We start from the raw sequence: 21,991 nt of genomic DNA on the forward strand, positions 1-21,991 counted from the left end.
GCACATTCATTAAAAAACCAGGGGGATGATTCCATTCAATTATAACAGGTAAGTCAAAAAAGTCCTGATTCCATATTGCCCTTGCCTCTCTCAAGTGACATTTCCCAATTATACCTTTGGCTTTCATTGACGGATAAATATTCGCAAGTTGCCTTATGCCTCTGAAAACATGCATTTGTTATTCAGATGTTCTTGAAGATACTGTTCACAACACTGCTGACTGCTTTGGATGCAATTCTACATTTGAAAAATGTGTTTAGTGTGTGTCTCCCTGTGGAACTAGAATGCTTTCTTTACCGTGAAATTATCATTAATTTCCTCAGTTCTATGATGTAGGACCCAACCCTTCCATCACATGCACACACTTGAGTGTGTCTGAAGTTGGAATGAGTAGCCACACATGTATGTGTATGTTGTGCACATAGGTACACACAGACATATGTACACACGTGTATGTATTCACATGTACATGTGTTGTGTGTATGTTCACGTGCATATGTTTGTGTGTATATATACCCACATATATGCAGTGATTTTTCCCTTTAAGTCATTATGAAATTGACTTTACTATTTTATAATTCATCATTTATTTTAAATAAGAATACAAAAACATACCTACTTTTCTTCTTTGCCTGGTAAGAAGCCCAAGTCCCAATTGTTAGCCCATTTATTTCAACCAACACATATTCATAGGCTATATTTTCTTTGTCAGTCTTGAGCTCTTATTTTAAGTTTTTCCTGGTTCTGATCTTACAAATTTGTTTTGTTTTGTTTCAGCATGTCATTAAATATCCTTTTACATTCAGTTATTACTAAATCCTTTGAGTAATTGCCTGCAGATGAGGATACAATATCAATTATTAGATGTCTCTTGCCCACAAAAGCTCAAATACAAGAAAATAATACTGACACAGAAATATTAGGCCCAAGTATTATATAAACAGATCAATTGAACAGCAAAAACCTATTGCCCTCGTATTTTTTGTTTAAATTAATTGTAATCACTTCAGCCACCTGAACCCCCAGCCTCTGCTCTACTGGACAACTAACTTTATCATCTTAAGCACTTCTGCATGATGACAACACGAATCGAGCTGGGATTTTAGTAAAACTCTGTCATTCTTTCCATTCAAATGTTTTATTTTTCCCTGCCTCCTGATCCTGGAGGATATCCACAAGCACAGCTCTGGGTCATTCCAGTAGCTGGAGAAGTATTTACAGGAAATCTCAGCGAGCAAACCGCCTTCGCCTTTTATCAACACCAGTGAAAGTCCCACTGAGGTGTCTGATGAGGAAAATAAGTTGTTCTAAGGAATCATTAGGGGATTTGTACTTGAGACTCTCTTATCTCCTAAGGAAAAAATAAAACTAAAGTCCTTTGTAAATGGGGGGGGGGGAATCTGCAACTGACACCATGTGTGTCCTATTAAAGTTGTTTTTATTTTAGAGCATTGAAAAAAATTGTTTTATATATTTTACATTAAGATCAGAGTAGCTTACGGCTGTGTAAAATTCATAAAAGAAAGCCCCTTTGGAATTTTCCTGTCCTCGCTTTGCTGCACACAGAACATCAGGCCTTCGGTGGCATATATAGTTGAGAAATCCTTTTTACAAGTACCCATAAAAGATACTAGTACATGTTGCTCCAGACTGTAATTAAATAGGGCTACTAGAGACTCCAGATGGGAAGCTGTAGAGAATGGCACAAAGGTGTGGCTTCTTTCACTCGCTCACTCCCGGGCCCCTCTGGCAAGCCAGGCTGGCACCAGGACAGGCTCAAAATGAAATGCGGAGAAGAGGCTGTCTTATATCCCACCCCCAGCCTCCACGTGATGAGTGCTCTGCACGCCCCAAGATTTCCACTTCTAAGTCCAAAACTGCACTCCCTAGACATTTCATGATCTCCCATGCACGCCACACAGGAGCTCTTACCCTCTGAAAGTGACAATTAGAGAAATCATTGCTAAAATAAAACCCCAGGAAAACAAAAACAAAAAAACCACCAACAACAGGTGTGAGTAGTTATCACCTACCCTCTTTCCAGCAAACAAGAAGAGAAATTAAAAAGTAATGGGTGGAGGGTGCAGAGAGGGTGGGCAAACTGCCCTAGACGTCCCCTGAAGTTCCTTGTGAAGATCACTGAAGCAGGAATTTCACACAGTCCAGCTACTGGGAGAAATGTTTGTGGGCAGATAGATCTTTGCTAAACATCTCTTTCCTATAATAATTATACATGAACATTTGAACTGTGGCTGATTATGAGTGACTGTCCCAGTTTATAATCACTATAAAAGAAACATTAGCTGCCATGTGTCCAGAGTACCTGGGAAACAGCACAATTTGCTTAAAGTGCCTAACACAAGTCACTGATTTTAAAATATAATAAAGCGTTTAGCACACCAAACATAGGGCAACAAGAATTTCCCCTTTCTAGATGCTGTCTTCTTCATATGAAAAGTTCAATATCCACATTCCTGACAACTATGAAGTTTTCAAAACAAAAGAGGTTTTACTCTTATCCTCTCTTCTTGAGGATATTCTTGAGGTTGGTGTGTATAAAACAGACCACATAAATTATAACTCAAATGTAAACAAAATGTACGCAAATAAAGAACATATGTCTAAAGCACATTTGCTTGACCCTTATCCTACTGAAAATGTGGTTCTTTCCTGCTCTCAGTTTAATCCATCACAATCTACAACCATCTTTAGTTATATTATCTAATACCTAGTCCACATGTTGCTGTCAATTTCTATACAGAAAACAGAGATTAGAGTCTTGTTGCTATTGCTTTTATAAAAGCAGATGTTTGCAAAAATTAAGGGTCTAAGTTGCTAAATAATATCTTCTTTCCTACCAAGTTATAGGCCACTTTTCAAAAAAAAAAGAGTAGATAACAGTCAAGTGAGGTCTCATAAGAGGAGTAAGTTCTTTTTTAATTGAACTAGTATGGAGTAGCAGATTTCATATTTAAACTTTAGCACACTCCTGAGAAAATACAATTAGGGCTTAAAGAATTGCATTATGTTGCTACGAACAGCCATAGTACGATGAGTGGAGGCAGCCATGAGGAAACGGGACAACAAGCTGTCTGGGTATATGTCGAAGCATCACCTAAATTACTTCAACACTCTAACTGCTCAAATGTATCAGAAAGGAGAAACCATGCTGGCCACAGAGCTACTGGATGTGGGCATGGGGCTCGGATCCCCGCCCTTACGGGCAGACTAGGGAGCGAGCGAGCAGAGACGAGTGCTGGACCTGACTCAACACAAGGCAGCCCCATCTAGAAGGTGACTCTGAAAGACCAAGGATGGAAAGAACACTCTCTTTCCCAACAAACTGAGGACCAGTGACAGTAAAACTATTCAAAAAGAGGTCGTAGGAGGGGCAGCTGAACCAAAGCAAAGCCAGTGGGTGGCTGAACACTTCAGCACTTCTGAAATGACCCTTGGGGTATGTCCTACCGGCTATTTCAAGTTGGAAGACGGTGCTGATGGCAGAATGCCATGTTTGTGAAAAGTATTTGTAGAGCAAAAGTAAAACGATGTGTTTGTTGGAGAAATAGTTTAAAGTTGGAGAAATAGTTTAAAGTTGGCTACTTCAATGATGGACAACCATGGCTTTATCTTGGATTTTTATTATAAGAAACAAGGAAAAGGCACAGGAAAACTTGGGTTTCCTAGGCAGCAAAATATTGGTCCTACTCTTGGCTCTACCACTAGAAACTTGCTATGCGTCACCTGGGACCAGTCAGCACCTCCCTAAATCTCAGCTCTCCGCTTCCCTAATGTACAGTGGGGGGACCAAGATAGCCGTGTATCATAGCTACTGAGTCAGTAGCTAGTTTGCCCTGAGGGCCACCAAAAGACCTAATTCAGATCTCCTATCAAATGTTCCTCCCTCAATTCCCCTGATACCCTACATAAAATAGACACTCCAATCAACTCTTTCACCAGCTCTCTATCCTGCTTTATTTTTCCTCCTTTATTTCAGGAGGAGCCTTTACCTCCTCATGAAATTATGCACCATGCCCATTACAGAAAGCTCTATAAGAACTCACCATTATGCCTAGACCAATGGTTGGTACATAGACACGAATGAATTACAATTCGTTGTCATAAGACCTTATAGAATGAGGAGTCCCAAACGGACAGGACAGAACATTTCAGGTTGAGGTTATGTTGACCAATCCTGTGAAAGAGTGTGCGTGACAGCCACCTCCACAGGTCAACATTTCCCCTATTCCAGCTCAGACTAGAGCATCTTCCAGTTCGAATCTCCACAACTACTACTGTGCTCTTCTACTATTCATTCAAATGGATAATAGGAGCATGTTTATACTTTTCTATTAATCTCTTGCCTAATACACAACATGGTTCAGACTTGAAGTTCCTTTCATTTAGAGAGGCAGGTTACATATTAACAGAATAAATCAGTCCCGGCAGGGTGACCTCTACTGATCAGTGTGCTCAGGCTGGAAGGGAAGGGAGATCGGTTCACCTGTACAGGGTACAGCCTTCATTTTAAAGTGGTCCATTCTTTTTTCTCCTTGTTTCCCATACTCCTTGTTCCATTTTTTTCCTTACTCACTATCTTTCTTTTTTTTCCATAGTCTTTTAAATTCTTCTCTTTTTCCTCGTTATCTATCCTCTTGCTATCTTGGTAGTTAAATGCAGGTCAAATGTGGATTTAAAAAGAGTCTGGCACAGTCTTTGAGGGTTAACTAACTACCTATGGGGAGGAAAGAGAAGGTAGAAGGGGGGTGAGAGCTGCCAGATATGAAAGGCTTGGCAAATGCCTCATGCAGCTACTGAAAAAGTGTTCTGTTCTTTGGTTATAAAACAGTGCTCTTGGGCTTACCATCCTCTTCCTCACCCTTCACACGACAACCACAGAAACTGCCTGTATCTTCTGACAATCTTAGAATTTTAGAATTTTAGAACTGGGCTGGATCTTAATGCTCACCCACCCTAACACCCTCCAATTTACAAACGAGGAAATAGAGGCCAAAGAGGTTAAGTGACTTGCCAAGGGTCACAGAATGAATGACTTGACAGGGTACAGAGATTCAGATCTGACTGCCAGAACAGAACCCTGAAGAACTCGTGTCAGAAAAGCCCAAGAAATTCTACAGGTTATTGTCAGAAATGAAAGAAAGGATCACCAACCTAAAAGAAAAACTGGGAAAGGAACACCAAGTAATTTAAGTGTAAATCAATCCTAGACTTAGAATATTTCCAGACTGTCTTTTCTTTTTTTTTCTTTTTTTCCCCCCTAAGGAAATAACCATGTGTTGTTTAAGGGGAAAATAGGCTGAAGCATTACAAGGTGGTTGTTTTCCCCCCAAATCTTGCATCCATTTATTTTCTTATTTTTGATAGTTTTTCACGTAAGACATGCTTAGCGACTATTCCATTGCGCTGACCTCTACTTCTGCCTTCCAGTAATGGAAAGCAGCTGATTTTAATGTGCTGGTGCGTTCGTGTGAAGGAGGTGAAGGCAGTGTTTGTGTGCAATCAGGTTAAGATTGGCTCCAACGGGAGAAAAATCCATACATATGTTGAAAAGATCTGAAAAATGCCTGTATTCCCAACCTGATTACGACTTACATTTTTGCATGGTTTGTCAAAGCAGATCACTAAAATCAAATCAAGATGTAAAATGGGATGAAGTGGTTTTCTTCTCCATTCTCTCGTTAATCACCGTGACCTACTGCAGAAAGGGACTTTCTGCTCCCCCACCTGAGGCAAGGTGGGATACCGCGCTAGAAGTTACGCCAATTTTTATCAGTTGGTACTCAAGTTCCTAAATTAATTTTCTACATTTTAATTTGTTACATTTTGGAACAGAAGTTATTTTGTTGCAGAGTAATTTTCCATCAACAATTCTATTGTAGTTCCCTTTTTTATAAAACATACACTGATAAAACAAATTTTCATATAACAGTTTTAACTTGCTAACTCTCATGGTTATCTAAAAATTAAATTTATGAAACTGAAAATGTAGATTCGGGGATTAGAACAATAGTCAGTTTCTCCTAATAAATAATACTTGGTAAAACCTACATACAAATTACCAGTAAACCAGAGTTCCTTACTGGTTGGTTATCAAAAAGAGAACTTAAGCAGATGACACATAAGCATTTATTCTGGCAGAACTTAGTTTGCTGGTAGTGTCAGGTATTGCTCCCTAAGACAGTACACTTTTGTTAGCACAAAAAATACGAGTGCAATAAACAGGTTAACAATCTAGCTGTTATCTACAAAGTTCTCAAGCAAGACTGGGGCTAGGTCAAAATAGTTCGGGAGGGGAGGGGAATATTCTGGCTCTTGTTACACATAAGCATGTTTGTTATAGGAGCATTTTCAGGTTAATTTTTGCTATTAACGTAAACCACAATTGGGGGACCACATTGCTGGAAGAGAAATGGGGGGAGGGTAGTTATATAAACAATACACAACAAAGGAAGTCTTTATTTCCAATACCTGAATACATCAGGTTTGTTTTTAGGCACAAGGTTGCAGGTTAAATGCTCTCAGCTATCCAAGAAGTGGCTTATTAGTTTTGTAAGAAAATATTTTCTTATATTTTGACTGAAAAATACCCAGTTTAAGTGAACAAAACCATCCTTGTTAGTGGAAAGCAAACCCAAAAAAACTTTGTTTCAAAGACTCAGCAAAGCAAAGCAAAACTAATTCAAGAGGAAAAGCTGCCTTCCTAATAGTTGCTTCTGAATCTGGATCTAATAGTTCTCAAAGGCCGACTGGAGTCTTCAAGTCTTAAAAGTTTGTCTTCCTCCACGGATCATAGACATTCTCTATGAGGCAGCATAATATGGATATAAATCCATTTTAAGCAGATATAGATTCTCTCTCTCCGGCCTATAACCACAAAGCTGAAAAACTATGCACCAACAGCAAAAATAAAAGCAAACAAAAGTTTTGATTATTTTATTGGGCAATTTTCCAACTGCAACTTTCTTTTTTGCTTTTCTATGTTGTGGACTAGAAAAGCCCCAGCTTCATCTCTGGCAATACTGTAGCATCCACTGGTGATAAAATAAACGGTAACAAGTGATTATGCTTTAAGAACCCCGGTGATGGCGCTGAGAACCACATTTCAAACAGACTGACTCAGCTTCAGCCAGCACCTGAGCCGTGTAGGCTTCTCCTAATTTGTAAATGAGCCTAATCCTGTTATTACAGAATAATTACTGCAAATCAGCACAATTACTACAAAGACATGAATAAACACACACATACCAGTAGCTGTTTTCTACAAATTATTATCAAAACAAAGAGAACCGGCTAATTGTGGTAACATTAAGACAACGTTTATTCCTCCCAGTGTTTGGGCAAGTTTATTTTAAGTTGTCATCTTCAACTAGTAATGATGCGGATGATTTTACAGATTCCATAAACCTTTCTAATCTAAACTCTTCTCAACTGAAAGTTGGCCGCTTCCCTCAGAGCAACATCTGCAAAAGCCTGATTTCCTAAGACCTACTTTTATGGAATGTTAGCCAAAAAAAAAAAAAAAGTCACAAACTTCTAGAAAGCTCATTTGCAATGGACTCTTCTAAATTAGTATCAAGGTATCGTGAAAGTAAATAAAGTACATTTACTTTTCACAATGTAAGCATCCATCTCTACATTAGTACAATGTGGAATTTTTACCCTCTGACCGATGTTATTACTTCCTTTCATGGATAAATACTCTTTATTGGGAGGGAGGGAGGGTGACTAGGGAAGAGGTGAATTCGGAAAGCACACAGCCCACAGTGGTGATCACCCAGACTCACCTCCTGGACAATGCCTCATGGCCATCTTACACCTCCTGGATTCAGCGATGGTTGGACACGGTATTGTGTCTTTCGCTGGCTTTTTAACAATTTGCCGTGTTCTGGTTTCCAGACCCCATTTAAATCCACACGTGCGATTATTTCTGCTACAAGTTCCCCATTCACTCCAATGACCGACTTCACATCCTTCTGAATAAAGACAAAAAACACAAATAAAAACAAAATTTGGTGTCCATTTGCTCCACTAGCATCAAATTCACATAGCAGTGTTTCATACTCCCCCCACCTTCAGATGCCAAAAATTACGTTGTACATCCCACAGAGACCTAGATTCACCTTTCGGGAACTTTAATTCTTTGAACCATAGGGTCACTTTAATTTGCAACAATTGCCACATAAGTAATTGGAAAACTATTCATTTTGATTTGTCTTAGTTCGTTTTTTGAAGAGATGCAACTGGGCCATTCAAAAGACACTGAAATATACAGCCTCTAAGAGATTCAACAGCTAAAACCTACAGTAGAAGATACTATGTTCATACTATGTCAGAATACAAACTTTTATGGGCTAATTCCAAATGCCCCCACTGAAATTTACAAGCATGTTAGTTTTACTTTGAAAGTAAGTACTTGGGGGAAGAGGCTCGGGTGTTTAGTTTGCATTTTCTGATTTTCTCAATTCTTTCAGTAAGTGTCTAGAAACCACAGTATGTATGTCTTATTACCTAAATTGGTGCTACATGTTATTATACTTTGAAAAGTAAACAAGTATGATCAGATATTTGAAAAATGTACTATTTTCCTAGATTACATATCTAGCCTTTAGCATCCCTTTTTGTAAATTCATATGGTGGAAAATTAGACTACCCTCTAGCCCGCTGGGGTGAGGTTGGGGAATAAAAGGAAAAAAGTAAGGCCATTAAACCTCCTCATCAAATTCACGATTAAAAAGCCCCTTCACTCTAACAGATCGAGACTCAGGCCCCGGGTCCTCACACATTATTTCTGTGTTTCAGATCTTAGCAGGTATCTTGCTTACTCTTAGATATTTCAAAGCTAAGATTTGTAGTCAGGTGAAAAAAATTGTATTTGGGGAATGCATAGGACTCAATTTGAATTTGTTTATATTTAAGGGTTTCATGAGAGTTTCCCTTGACTCTTGTAAGGGGCACGGGTCTTGACTCCAAAAAGCAAATTCAACAATCTCAATATGCTCTTCGACTGACTTTATTGTTTAAAAGGGTGCTGCCTGTATGAACGTATTCACTCACACTTAACTAGGAACACAATGCTCTGGCTGGTGTGGTTCAGTGGATTGAGTTCTGGGCTGCGAACCAAAGGGTCACGGGGTCGATTCCCAATCAGGGGACATGCCTGGTTTACCAGCCAGGTCCCCAGTAGAGAGTGTGAGAGGCAACCACACACTGATGTTTCTCTCTCTTTTTCTCTCCCTTCCCATCTATCTAAAAATAAATTTTAAAAAATCTTTGTATAATAACATGAGTACACATTTCTTCATAAACCTCTTATTTAAAAGTGTTCTCTAGAAGCTTTCACATGCATAATTACAGACTATTTTAGCAATATTTCTGCAGGAAAAAGAGTTCTTAATTTTCTTTTAAGTCTCCATATCAAAGAGATGGAAAATCTCACTTATAAGACACAGCTCTGCCGTACATATCATACCAGATGTACAATATATCAAATAAAATTCAGGGGCAGGAGCAGAGGGACGGTAACAGCAAAGATGCCACTACACCGAATAATAACACCATCAGCCATTCATCAAAATGTGGGTCCTGACCGGTCTCCCTCTTTTCATCAGGAGCAGAAAAACCAAAACCAAATAAAGACAGTGAGCAAGTCGTATAACAACCCAAGTGTTTTCAAACACTCAAAAATATTAAATTAAAAAAAATATCTATTTCTCCTGGTTATTCACAAATGGTAGGTATGCATACATTAAAAATTATACATCCTAGCTGTCTAAACTTAGTAAAATTGCTTTAATGCACTATGCACCATTCAGTTAATCATCAAAATATATTCTACACAAAAATTTTCTTTCCATTAATTTTTTAAAAAACAGCTAAGAAGAGCCATAATTAATACACATAACAAAGTGATAGCATTGTTAATTACATGGTACCGCTTCAAATTTTGTTTTTCTTTTGAGTAAAATGTTTTTCTCTAACAGGTACTATAATGTATTAAGATACTTAAGAAATAGATGTACTACACATAAGATAAAAGCATTATCAGCGTTTAAAAAATCTAGTAAGTGCACGGCTAGCAAATTTCAAGACAAGATGTAATACATGAGACTAGAATTCAGAGAGTCAGTAAAAAACTGAAATTACGTTCAGTTCTAATTGACAAGAGACTAACTTGTTGTTAGGCTGAATATATCCAGCATCCATTTTTCTTTCTCAAGAAACAGGTGTTAAAAGTTGCAGTTTGAAAGTTACACAAAAGCCACTCACCCACACATTCCATGGTGTCATCTAATGGTGCAAAACCGTCTGGACATTCATCAAAGCAACGGCCTCTATGCAAATAAAAACCTGCTTTGCACTTAGTACAAAAGTCTTTGCTGAAGCAAGAATCACAGTTTTCTATTCTGCACCCTAAAAACAATTTCAAAGAGAAAAAAATCAGTCAAAGAAATGTACTTGTTTCGCAAATAAAATTTTCACACACTTATCGGTCAGCTCAATCTAAATTTTAATGGTGAGGGAAATAAGAGTTCAACCCATTTGTTTCCTAAAGCCATCTCACTTTAAATCACTCCTACCTCTTGCAACAACTCACCACATCAATAAACTAAGACACAATTCTAACCCAGGGCCCTAGGCAGCGTGAGACCCTGCAGAAATTTTTGCAACTCCAAATGTGATTTAAAAAGATTTAAAAGAAAAAGAAAACACCCTTGCTACAAATTACATTGCTGCTGGGATTGAAATCTGTTCTGCTCTTCAAAAGACCTACAATGGAAAACACAAAGGGAATACTCTAATCATTATCTTCTGTTCCAGGACAGTAAATTAAAATTTTGTTTATGTTGGTCAGTGCTGGCATTTACTTTCATCAAAAGGTTTCTTAACTTGCAAGGGGTAGTTTTGGCCTTTAAAAAAAAACCCATAACAATGCGCCAAAGGCTTTACATGCATTTCCATTTGGTCTTCATAATAATCCTACAAAGATGGGCAGTGCTATCCATATTTTGCAAATAAGGAACCTGAGCCCCAGAAAGATTAAGGCATCTAGAGACCAGTGGCTGAGTTGGTTCTGAAAGCTCACAAAACCCATCGCCTCCTCAATCTGCTCTCCTTTTTCTGTAACTCGCTACTAGGAGAGATTTGTGAAACAGAAATGCTTGCAGGCCTGCTACATCTGGGTTTGAACCCCAGATCTGCCCTTACCAGCTCCGTGACTCTGGACAACTACATGCCTCTCTGAGTCCCTGTTTCCTTCTGTATAAAACAGAGACACCACTGACTTTACAAGGCTATTGTGAGAGCTTTAATAATATATGTAAACTGACTGGCTCATCGTAGGTAGTCTGCACAATAGTGAATTAGAAACATTTATTTTTCCACTAAACCACACAACAACGTGTAAAAAGAAGAAAAGCTTTATCTTGTACTCTGAGTCAGATTCCCTGACAGGCCCGTAACAGGGCCAAAGATAATGGGCTTACATGGGTCAAAATAAATATACTCTATACCACTCTTTGAAGAGAGGTAAGGAGAGGAGGTTAGAGGACTGGACAACTGAAATGTCAGGTTTTCAACAGACTCGTAGCACCTTATTACTTGCAACATCTTTAATTCATGGTGATTAACAGTGTGTAAAGCTCTAGGAAAACTCCATGCCATTACTTTTATTCATTTAACAAGCCCCCGAGTACCAATACTGTATTTGGAGCTTTAATGATTCAGAAAAGCTTTAAAATATATAGTTCCTGCAAGCAAAGCTACACTGGAATAGAAAATAGTGATCAAAATGTGAAATCATTGAATATTACAAGTTTGAAAATAGAGAAAATAAAGCCAGAAAGTAGAATTAAAGGCTAAAAAACACACATATTTCATTAAAATAAATTATATTATAAATGACAGTTTCTAGACATATTAAAAGAAACATGGCAACTCTTCACCTTTTAATATTGACTCTAAACAGGTCTTCATGTAGTAAATGACCACCATGAAGTGGTTAATTCAACTTCTAAACTGTTACCATATTTACAATTGGAAAACCAACTACGTGTGGGTGAAAGTCTATAGTCAAATTATAGTATTTCTCTTTTTGGGGAGGATGGTGGGCACAGAACACTTTATCACCCCATAAAAGGTTCATTTGTAGTCTTAAATGCTACAACATATATTTTAACAAAAATAGTGGTCTATAGCTGGTCAGTAGCTTCTTAATCATGGTCAAATTACATGACCAGCATGTCCACAAATTGTTGGTTTTCTCGTACTTTTTTTTTAAAGCAAGCAGCCTTTCCTGTTAGCAGAATTATTTCCCAAGAAATAATGATAAACATTCCAGAGATAAAACAGAACTAAGGGATGAAAAGAAAAAAGGACTTATATTTTAAAAAGGGGGACTATACACTTCATAAATCAATTGTTATCTAGAAAGTCTGATTTTTCTTTAAAACATGACCTGTACCAATAGCTTTCTGGCCCAAGAGTTACAGCAATAAGCATTTGGAATTAATTTTACAAGGTGCTTTGCTGATCTTTATTGTTACCTGTGACTCCCTTTGTGCATTTTGTTCCATGCGCCTAACACCAGTTCACAGAATGTGGCATTTCTGAAATACCTATCATTCTCCGTCAAGTCCCTGAGGACTTCTTCAGGCATAAATCCTGCTAAGAGAAAGCTTAATTGTTTGTCCTCAGATTTCAGTGAACAAGAATCTGATGCATTCAAGTTGTAGAATACTGCAGCCACAAAAAGGCATGAGGTGGATCATAAGCAATGATGGAAAACAAGTACAAAAACCCACAGTTCAGTGAAAAAGGCAAGTTGCAGGGTATCTAGCGGATGACACAATAAAACCATATATGTGCGTGTATGTGTGTATGAAGCAGCTTGGAGGAGTAAACTTGGTAAAGGGGTGGTAGAATTTTGAAATCTTAAAATTATATGTTTCTGAATTATAGGAATATTTTAGCATGATAATGCATTTAAGTATTAAAGTAAAGCAAAAAAAGTTATTGCAATATACAATTTGTGACCTACTTGAATGTACAGAGAATAAAACTTCATTAACATTCTAAAATAAATTCTTTTGATTTTAAGGTAAGCATGACTAAAGAAATATTATCCCATCCCAGAGTTTTCTAGATCTGGGTCCAGGGACTCACACCCCTCATTGGATAATGCTTACTTAGCCTTCACATGACACAATCATCTAACTGGCTGTTGACAGTATCCTTTGTTTTCATATATTCATTTTCCTTCACTCAAATCATAAGAAAAAACACTAACTTATTTGTCATTCAATACAGCAGTTAACCAAAAGCTTTGATTGGTGCCAAGTCCCAACATCTCCGCCACCTCCGCGGACTTTCCTACTCTCAAGTTCTGCGTTGCCACAATGTAAAACCCACGCCTGCAGCCGGGGCGTTCAGCGGCCTGAACTCAACCAATCACAGACACCTATGATCTGAAAGCTTCTTACACCAGCAACAGCATAAACCATTTACCCTGGAAATCTACATCGGCACAGACTTGGGCACCTGAAAACCTTTCCTCATCAGCTCCAAGTCCTTCCACAAGCCCCTGCGCCCTCTTCTGCCATTTCTCCCCAAACTGCCTCTTTTGCTTTGGAGAAAACCGCTATTTTGCAGGGCCTCAGAGTCCCATACTCCTCCTTCCCCATCCCAGGCCATCGCTACTCTGCCCAAAACTTCTTAAGCTTGTTATCCTTAAATAATTGGGGTCTACATCAACTCTACGAATATAATGAATACTCATTTTAATATAAAAGTAAAACCGCCTCATTATAAATAACAATTCAAAACAACGCAGAAAGCTTTTAAAAAATACAGAAATACCTTCCTTATTTTAATGGCATATCAGGCCTACTTCTCAGAAATAGCCACTGTATTGCAGTCTAGGGAAATCTCGATGTCCACTTTATAACTAAATGAGTTTTAAATACCAATTGGAGTACTTAATAGACTGACAAGCCTTAGAAAACTTCATACTGTGTAAGAAAACAGGTATATCAAAGTTTACTAAACATAGACCTTTTCTATAAAAATCTGGGCTCTAAGTCCTTGCTCAGAAATATAATACCCTGGTTTAGCCCACTTACATGCTTCTAAATTACATGCCTCCTCAAAAATGCAATCCACGAAATGAGGACTGCCAATATTGGTTTAAGTAAAATTACCGTCCAAGTGAAACTGCCTCCAAATACATTCTGATGGGACTGTCATTTGGCAAGAGGCGCTCACTCTGGCCAAGAGGAAAAAAAGAAAACAGGCGGGGTGCCCCGTCCCCTGCCCTCCCACAGTTACCCACGCAGGCTCCATCACAACATCGTCAAATTACACTGTCGCGCAGTTCAACAGTTCATTCCAAACATTCTCCAAACATGTAGCACCGTGCCAGACCCCGAGCCCACAACATTGTACTGTGTATGCCCTCTCGTGGAGGTGCGAACGCCCGAGAGAGGGAGCCACGTGCCCTTACAGGGAGTCGCGATGTCCCGCGGGAGTTACGCACGGAGTACATCACAGGCAGGGAACACGGGTTCATTTGTGTCCTGCCATTGCAGTTTCCTTGATTTGGTTTTCAATCTGTAAATTCCTCGGTTCTAACACAGAGCTGGGCACATGGTGGAGTTATAATGCTTGCCAAGAGAACTTACATGAGTGGTACTTAAAACTTCAACTCCTTTGTATTTAAAAACTCATCTGAATGCTTTATTTGAGATTGCTTACGTGTGCACTGTAAATATCTGTAACTATAAAAAGTTGGTGGGTCGGTTGCCGTAAATCTTATTGGAGAACCAAACAGTTAAACACCTAGTTAGAAATAGAAAACACCTAAATAGAAAACAATTATAATAGAGAATAGAAATATGGAAATGTGGCAGGAAATATGTGCTATGGAAGGTGTACCTTTAGCTGAGCAGATTGTAGAAGGACAGAGGGAAGCGTGGAGTTCTGGCCATAACAACCCCACTCATGATAAGGCAATGAGGAAAATTTGCATGGTGTGTGATGGGCCCCAAGGAGAGTGGATGGAATGAACTGGACGGTAGGTGGAGGGGGTGGTTCCTCAGGCAACTTCCCATGTTCCTTAGTTTCAGAAAGAGAGGTAAAATTATAAAGTACTTGCATTTGGGGTGGTTTTAGTATTCAAGTAACAATTAAGATTAGTTAAAAGGAACTCAGGCTCAAGATCAGGGCTTGCTCTGACTATAGTAAGATTCTTGAACCAGAGAGCAGCGTGACAAGATGGTAGCTGTTTTGTTCCCTTGTTTTGACAGGTAAAAGTCACTGGGATCCAGGCACCAGGATGGATAACTGAAGGTTGGGGTGAAGAAGCACTTGAGGGTCATCAGTACTAAAGAACAGGCACCCGGCAGGCAATGAGATGGTAAGGCAGCACTGTGAAATATACAGAGTTGGGGAGTCCACATTTTTAGGAAATTAAGCTTCCTGGAAATAGAAAGAGAGTGAAGGTGGAAAATCACTGAGAACCTCAACACTCTAGCAAGGGTGTCCATCCTGCAGCCCACGGGCTGCACTCAGCCCAGGATGGCTATGAATGCGGCCCAATACAAAGTCGTAAATTTACTTACCAGTAAAACCTTTTTTTTTTTTTTTTGCTTCTCAGTTTTTCCTAGTGTTATTGCATTTAATGTGTGGCCCAAAATAACTCTTCTTCTTTCAGTGGAATCCACAGATGACAAAAGGTTGGCCATCCCAGCAAAGGGTAAAAGTCACGGAAAAAGGAGTTACATGAATCGATAGAATCGACAAACTGCGTGGAGAAGATGGAAACTGAGAAAAGCCATAAATTATCCCTTCTGCCTTTGGCCTCACAGCTCCCTGAGGGCCTTGGCACACTTGGCAGAGTTAGTCTTGTTTATCTTTCCAGCAAAATCTAGATGACAAGAACCATCTCTTAACTAAATATCTTAGCATGGCCAATCGAGTTGTCCAAACAAAAAAAAATTTAAACCTTGAATTGAAAGCAGAGAGAAGTGAACCTCTGTGAAGCCCAACAATGAAAAAATGCAATTCTGTATATTACAATCATTTATTGGAGGAAGGGAGGAAGTCAATGAGGCAGACAAGACCTCAGATACACACTGAGGAATCCACTTCTGTTATTTCCTGACCATCAGGGCTGTGGGCTTCCAGTTGCATTAGCAACCCCTGATAATCTCACTGCCAATTGTTTCTCAACTGTCAAACTACCAGCATCATTGTCAAACTACCAGCATCTCCATTTAGAATAAGGAGATGCCAACACCCACAAGGGGGATTTAATCTTTCAGGCTGCAATTGCAAGAATCCAAGAGCACCAATACTATGCCTGGAAAACTCGATAGGCTTCTCTACTTGGTGAATGCTAAAATTTGAGCAGAACTGGAGTCAACAGGTTGTTCCAAAAGACGTTTAAAATTAGACCTTTAGCAAATTTTTCACATGGGAAGTACTAGTCAGTGCAACCTAATATGAGGCTTTGTAAAACTGTTTCAATATTTTTAGATTTCTCTAACAACTATGGATAATGCTGTTTAACATTCCTTCTCAAAGCTTGTGATGGTTTATAAATATCCCAAAATAAAGTTTTTAAGCTTTATGTTAACAAAATCATGTATTTTCTACTATGTACTGTTGAGGTAATGCCACTAGAATAAGGGACTGATGAAAACTATTACCTGAAATCTAAAATTGCATTCTTTGTTGTGTGCTCTAGTTACACACAGCTCGTTGGTAGCACTGTCATATTTCAACCTCAAGAAAATGAAGGACAGAGTCAGAGGTTACGGGGCTCAGTGTTTCCTACTGACAACTAAACTATTTGAGGGATGAGGCAGAAGACCAGCTTGACTAAGTTAACAGAAGATTGAAGGTAGGAGTGTGTATAAAACCCATTGGAACGGGTTGAAATCAACGAATAACTTGCCTTATTCGTTAGGCAAGTTAGCACAGGATGCAATCCAACTATGTCAAGTGCAGAATATGACACTCAGAACAAGAGCCAAAGGCAGGAAATGAGAACTATGTTGAGAAAATAGTGGCCTCTCAAACAGTACAATGCTTAACAGATAGAAGGCTAGAATCTTTGTTCACTTTGCCTCAATTTCCTCATCTGTATTTTTTTTTAAAAAAAGGAACATCAGCCCTTACATCCTAGAGGTGCTGGGCAGATTCAGAGGCTTAATAAAGGCAAAGATGTTAGCATAGCATATGCTGAAAATTAGTGATAAAAAGATGTGAGCTATTATGAGTATGAAAATTTACCAACAGGACAGTCTAAGATGGCAGATGGAAGTTAGCTCTAATTATATAAATATGTTACTCAAAAGAAGGCATTATCTGTAGTAAATTATCTTTACCCTTGTAAACAAGGGTAAATGCGGCTAAACAAACTGAATACACTGAATACTGTCATTTATTGAGTACCTACAAAGAAACTCACCTACTTCAAAAACATCAGAAACCAGGATTTAGGAAAAGTGACATCTAAATGAAATTTTGACCTTGGGGGTAGGGGTGGGAGTCAAGGTGGGGGAATTCCACCCTCTCTGTGCCCTATTTCCTGTACTGTCAGTCAGGAGGGGAAAATACCTGACATACCTATATCAGATTATCAGAGTATCAAATTAAAGATGAGCACAAAAGAATAGGTAAAAGGTACCACATAAAATCTGTATCACTGCCTAGAGACAAATAAGCCTGCCCTTCAACAGATATTGTTTGAAGTGTGCAGTGCCCCTTTCTGAGCACAAGGCAGCTGTTCAATTTGTGAAGTTCACTAAAGACAGTCTATCGTGGCCATCAGGGCAGGGACCACAAGGGTAGTAAAATCCTGGCCTTGGCAGTGCTTTTAATCTCCAAGCTGCAATTAGGTAAGATGAATGGACTGCATCCAGAAATGTATACATTGTTTTCCATATAGCTACAAACTTCTATCTTATATGCCAAAAGTGCCCTTTATTTTAATATGCCATCATATATATGCTGTCAAACATAATGTCTCCTCCTGACTCATTTTAACTTAGTGTTACAGCAGTTTATTAAAATAAAAAACCCACACTCAAATTCATAAAATATGTTGCTAGTAGCTTCACTGTAACATTTGAATGCTTAAAAATTATAGCTTGCCCACTCACACACACAAAAAAATCTGAAGAAATACTGAATTTTGTATAAAATCATGTGGTCAAATAACGAGGAACTATAAAAGAACATGGGCTTCGTTTCTCTTATGCTCAAGTGATGCATGTTTGAAATCATTCTCAAACAATCAAAATTTAAACTTGGGCACATTTTCTGGGAATACAAAGGTAGGTGTTTTAAAGGGATTTTTTTTTCCATTTCCAGGAGGTGAAAGAGGAGGGCAATTACCTCAAAATAAAGTAGGAAAGGAATGTGATAGCAATGAAAACGTCTTTAAAAATGATAAACCAAAGTAACATGTCTGACAAGGTTTTCAATTCCTGCCAGTACAGCGCCCTGCTCTGGTTACTCCCGGCGCTTTTCCTGTTTTGGGGACCTGGTGCCCTTCATACTAGGTGGAACCAGAGCAGTTCCACAAAACGCCAGACCTGAGTCTTTGTCAATTTTTTTTTAAATGTTGAAAAAGGCAGATCCCTCCTCCCAACGAAATGGAAAAGTGTACGTAAGCTAACGTATGTCTTGCCCTTCACTTAGGCTCCACCCACGGAAAACAAGAAGGATCTCTTAATCCCTTCACACTCCAAATAGGCTAAGGTAGGGATCAGCAAACTTTTCCCATTAAAGACCAAACAGTAAATATTTTAGGCTTTGGGGGCCGTACCATCTCTGTCTAAACCACTCAGCTCTGTGTGGAGAGCAAAAGCAGCCATGCTCAATGTATAGTTGATGATGCGTGGCAATTTCCAATAAAACTTTATTAATGAATACTGAAACTTGAAGTCAGTATCATTTTTATGTGTTGCATAATATTGTTCTACTTTTGATATTTTTCCAGCCACTTAACAACCTAAAATCTTATTCTTAGCTCAAAGGCCCAACATAGAAAGTAGCAAGCCAGGTAACGACCACAGGCCTTGGTTTGCTGACCCCCAGACTACAGACTGAGGCACATTGAAAGGAAAAGGAAAAAAGGGCAAGGATTCCATTTTTAAAACATGAAATGGTAGCATTTAAAGTTAGGGAGGCTTAGTGATGTTTTCTAAATACCATGCAGCTAGGTGCATAAAACACATGTCAAATGAATCTGAGGATGCTGGGATTTACTTATCTCTCCACGGGAACACCTACTTCAAGATTCCTTATCAGTTTTCAATAGGTCAAAGTTTCAACTACCTTAATAAGCTTTTAATTTCTTGAGTATGTATGGTATTAAGTTGTCAATGAAGGGGTAGTCGGACAGAAAGAAGGGAGCAATTTTAAAACACAATGTGTTTGGCCAATAAAAAAATAATACTAATAAAACAAAGCTAAACAACGCTTTTGGCCTGAAACCTGCCTAACACTGATGCCTAGTCCGTCCCCAGTGCTGTGGGAAAGGCAACGCTGTCAGGTCTGCCCACCTTGTTGCTGCGCCATGTTGACAGCCCACCCTCAGGCTTGTCGGTGGACTCCTCAGAGCATCTGCTACCTGCTCCGGAAATGGAGACCACACTGTAGAATTGCCAGAAGCCAAGGAAAGGCTGTGTTTAAAATGAAAGTACTTTCAAAACTAAAGTACAAATTAGATGTCTTCTATGCACAAAGGAAAAAAGAGTACAAGGTAACATTCGCCTTTAAAACAGAATGACGCTGTCCAACTTGGGTCTATACTGAAATAATAGGCTCATTCAAGAGAACCACCAAACCCACGAGAAAATTAAATGGAAGCTTGAGAAGTAAGATTCCCTCTACTAACTATCAGGACAGGCTAATTTCCCCACGTGGGTTTTGCGCTGTATGTTCTCTATTCAGTGATCTCGCTTCCTTAATCACCCTCTTTCTCCTCCTCAGCTGTCTCTTTCCAACTCACACCTCCTTCTGTGTCTCACACACACACACACACACACACACACACACACCCATTCCCTAAACCACAAGCCATATAGCTATCATCAACTCCTTTTCAACAAGCTTAGGAGTAAAGGCTGCTTCCCTAAGACCACATGTACTCCCTAAAACCACTGCCATCAGGATAGTGCCCCAATAATGACAATAAAACAACCTTCATGAAGGTTAACACCTACTGTTTATGTCACTCTGACATCGACACTTGCAACAGCTCAAGCCTCCCTACTTCTGCTTCTGGGGCAGCATTCTCCAAATTTCTTCCTATTTTCCTGGTAACAGTCACAGCCTCCTCCACAAGCTTTTCTTTGCTTGCTGTTAAATGTCAAAATATTTCAGGCTTTAATCCTCAGAACCCCTTTTCCCTGCCCTTCAGTTGATCCTGCCAATGATTCAGTTCAGACCTCCCTGGAAGGCTCTAGACCAGTAAGCACATCTAACTGCTCATTGGGCAACCAGCCTAGAATGTCTCACACCATCTCAAGTTCAACATGTCCCAAATCAACAATCCTTCACATCATGACCTTTCTCACCAGCAAATACGGTCCTCCTCCTATACTCTGTACCTTGATAAATTACACCCTCCAGCTCCCTGAATCACTATCATGAGAGTAATCAATTTCACCTTCATCCAACATCCTCCAATTGATCATCAAGTCCTTTTCATTCACCCTCAATACTTCTCTCCATTTCTCCATCTCGCCTACATCCACCTTCATTCATTTATTCATACAACAAGCACTGTTGACCAACCATTATATGTCAAACAATATTGTGCATATCATGAGTCTAAGCAAAAGATATCAAAATCCCTTCCCTTTTGGAGCTTACATTCTAGTGGGAGAGGTGAATATAATAAGGTAAGTAAAATATACAGTTTGTTATTCATAAGTACTCAAAAAATAAGGGAGGAAAGAAGTGAGTGAAGGAAGAGGGAGGAAAGGAAGGAGGGACGACTAAAGAAGAGAAGAAAGAAAGGAAACATTGGGATAGGGAAGGACAAATTTTAAATAGATTGGCCAGGGCAGGTCTAAAGGGGTGGCTGTTCTAGTTTTTTTTTTTACCTAGCTTATTGATCTTGCTGCCTTCTTGTTGATTCCCTCTAACTCATCTTTCATGCTGCCAAAAGAAAAGTATTTCCCCAAACCATAATCTTATCATTCTCCTACTAAAATCCTTCATTGTCTACTTGTGGCCTTCAGGTAGATGTTTACACTGCCCACCCTCATGTAGCACATGAGGCCTGTCATTATCTCGTCCCCACCAACCTAATTAGCATCATTTCTGGTTATACAATGGTGCCCATAGTTTACTTCAAAATGGATGCCTTGTGTGTGTATGTGTCTCTGACTTCATATGTTTTTCTCTTTTTCTACCTATAATGTTTAATCCTAATAACTTTGAAAATGCCCATGTTTTCCTGTCACCTACATTGCTGAAATCCACCTCAAACTTTAGAAAGTGTATTTTACCCAGTCAGGTGACTTCATCTACAAAATGGAAATACCATAACCTACTCTGCACACTCATTTGGAAAAGTAATGGGAAAAATCACTTCTAATAGAGTAGGCATAGAACAAAAGCTAAATAGTGAACGACCTTTACCACATAATACACCGAATTGCCTGTCTTTTCCCTGAGACCAGGCTTTCTCAACATCAACACTGCCGACATTTTAGGTCCAAAAATACTTTACTGGATGGGGCTGTCCTGTGCACTATAGAACGTTTAGCAGGATCCATGGCTTCTATCCATTAGATACCTGTAGCACCCTTCTGGCTGTAACAACCAGAAATGTCTCTAAACATTTTTAAATGTCCCCTAAGGAGCAAAATCACCCCTAGTAGAGAATCACTGTACTAAACCATAAGTAACTCCAGGGCATTAACTAGTTATTTCTAATTATTATATTTCCAGG

At 39.0% G+C, this 21,991-nt stretch overlaps 1 protein-coding gene across 1 annotated transcript in view; it reads right to left on the minus strand.

Moving 5' to 3' along the window:
- Window positions 1-21,991, minus strand: part of RSPO2 (R-spondin 2) — a 139,520-nt gene that overhangs the window by 41,788 nt on the left and 75,741 nt on the right. The window contains exons 4-5 of the mRNA XM_037048395.1: window positions 10,288-10,431; window positions 7,806-7,994 (exon numbers count right to left, since the gene is read on the minus strand). Of these exons, the coding sequence (XP_036904290.1) occupies window positions 7,806-7,994; window positions 10,288-10,431 (333 nt within the window). The remainder of the gene's footprint in view (window positions 1-7,805; window positions 7,995-10,287; window positions 10,432-21,991) is intronic.

This window comes from Sturnira hondurensis, unplaced genomic scaffold (genome assembly GCF_014824575.4).
Source record: "Sturnira hondurensis isolate 20B ecotype Veracruz unplaced genomic scaffold, ASM1482457v3 Scaffold0006413, whole genome shotgun sequence".
Lineage (NCBI taxonomy): Eukaryota > Metazoa > Chordata > Mammalia > Chiroptera > Phyllostomidae > Sturnira > Sturnira hondurensis.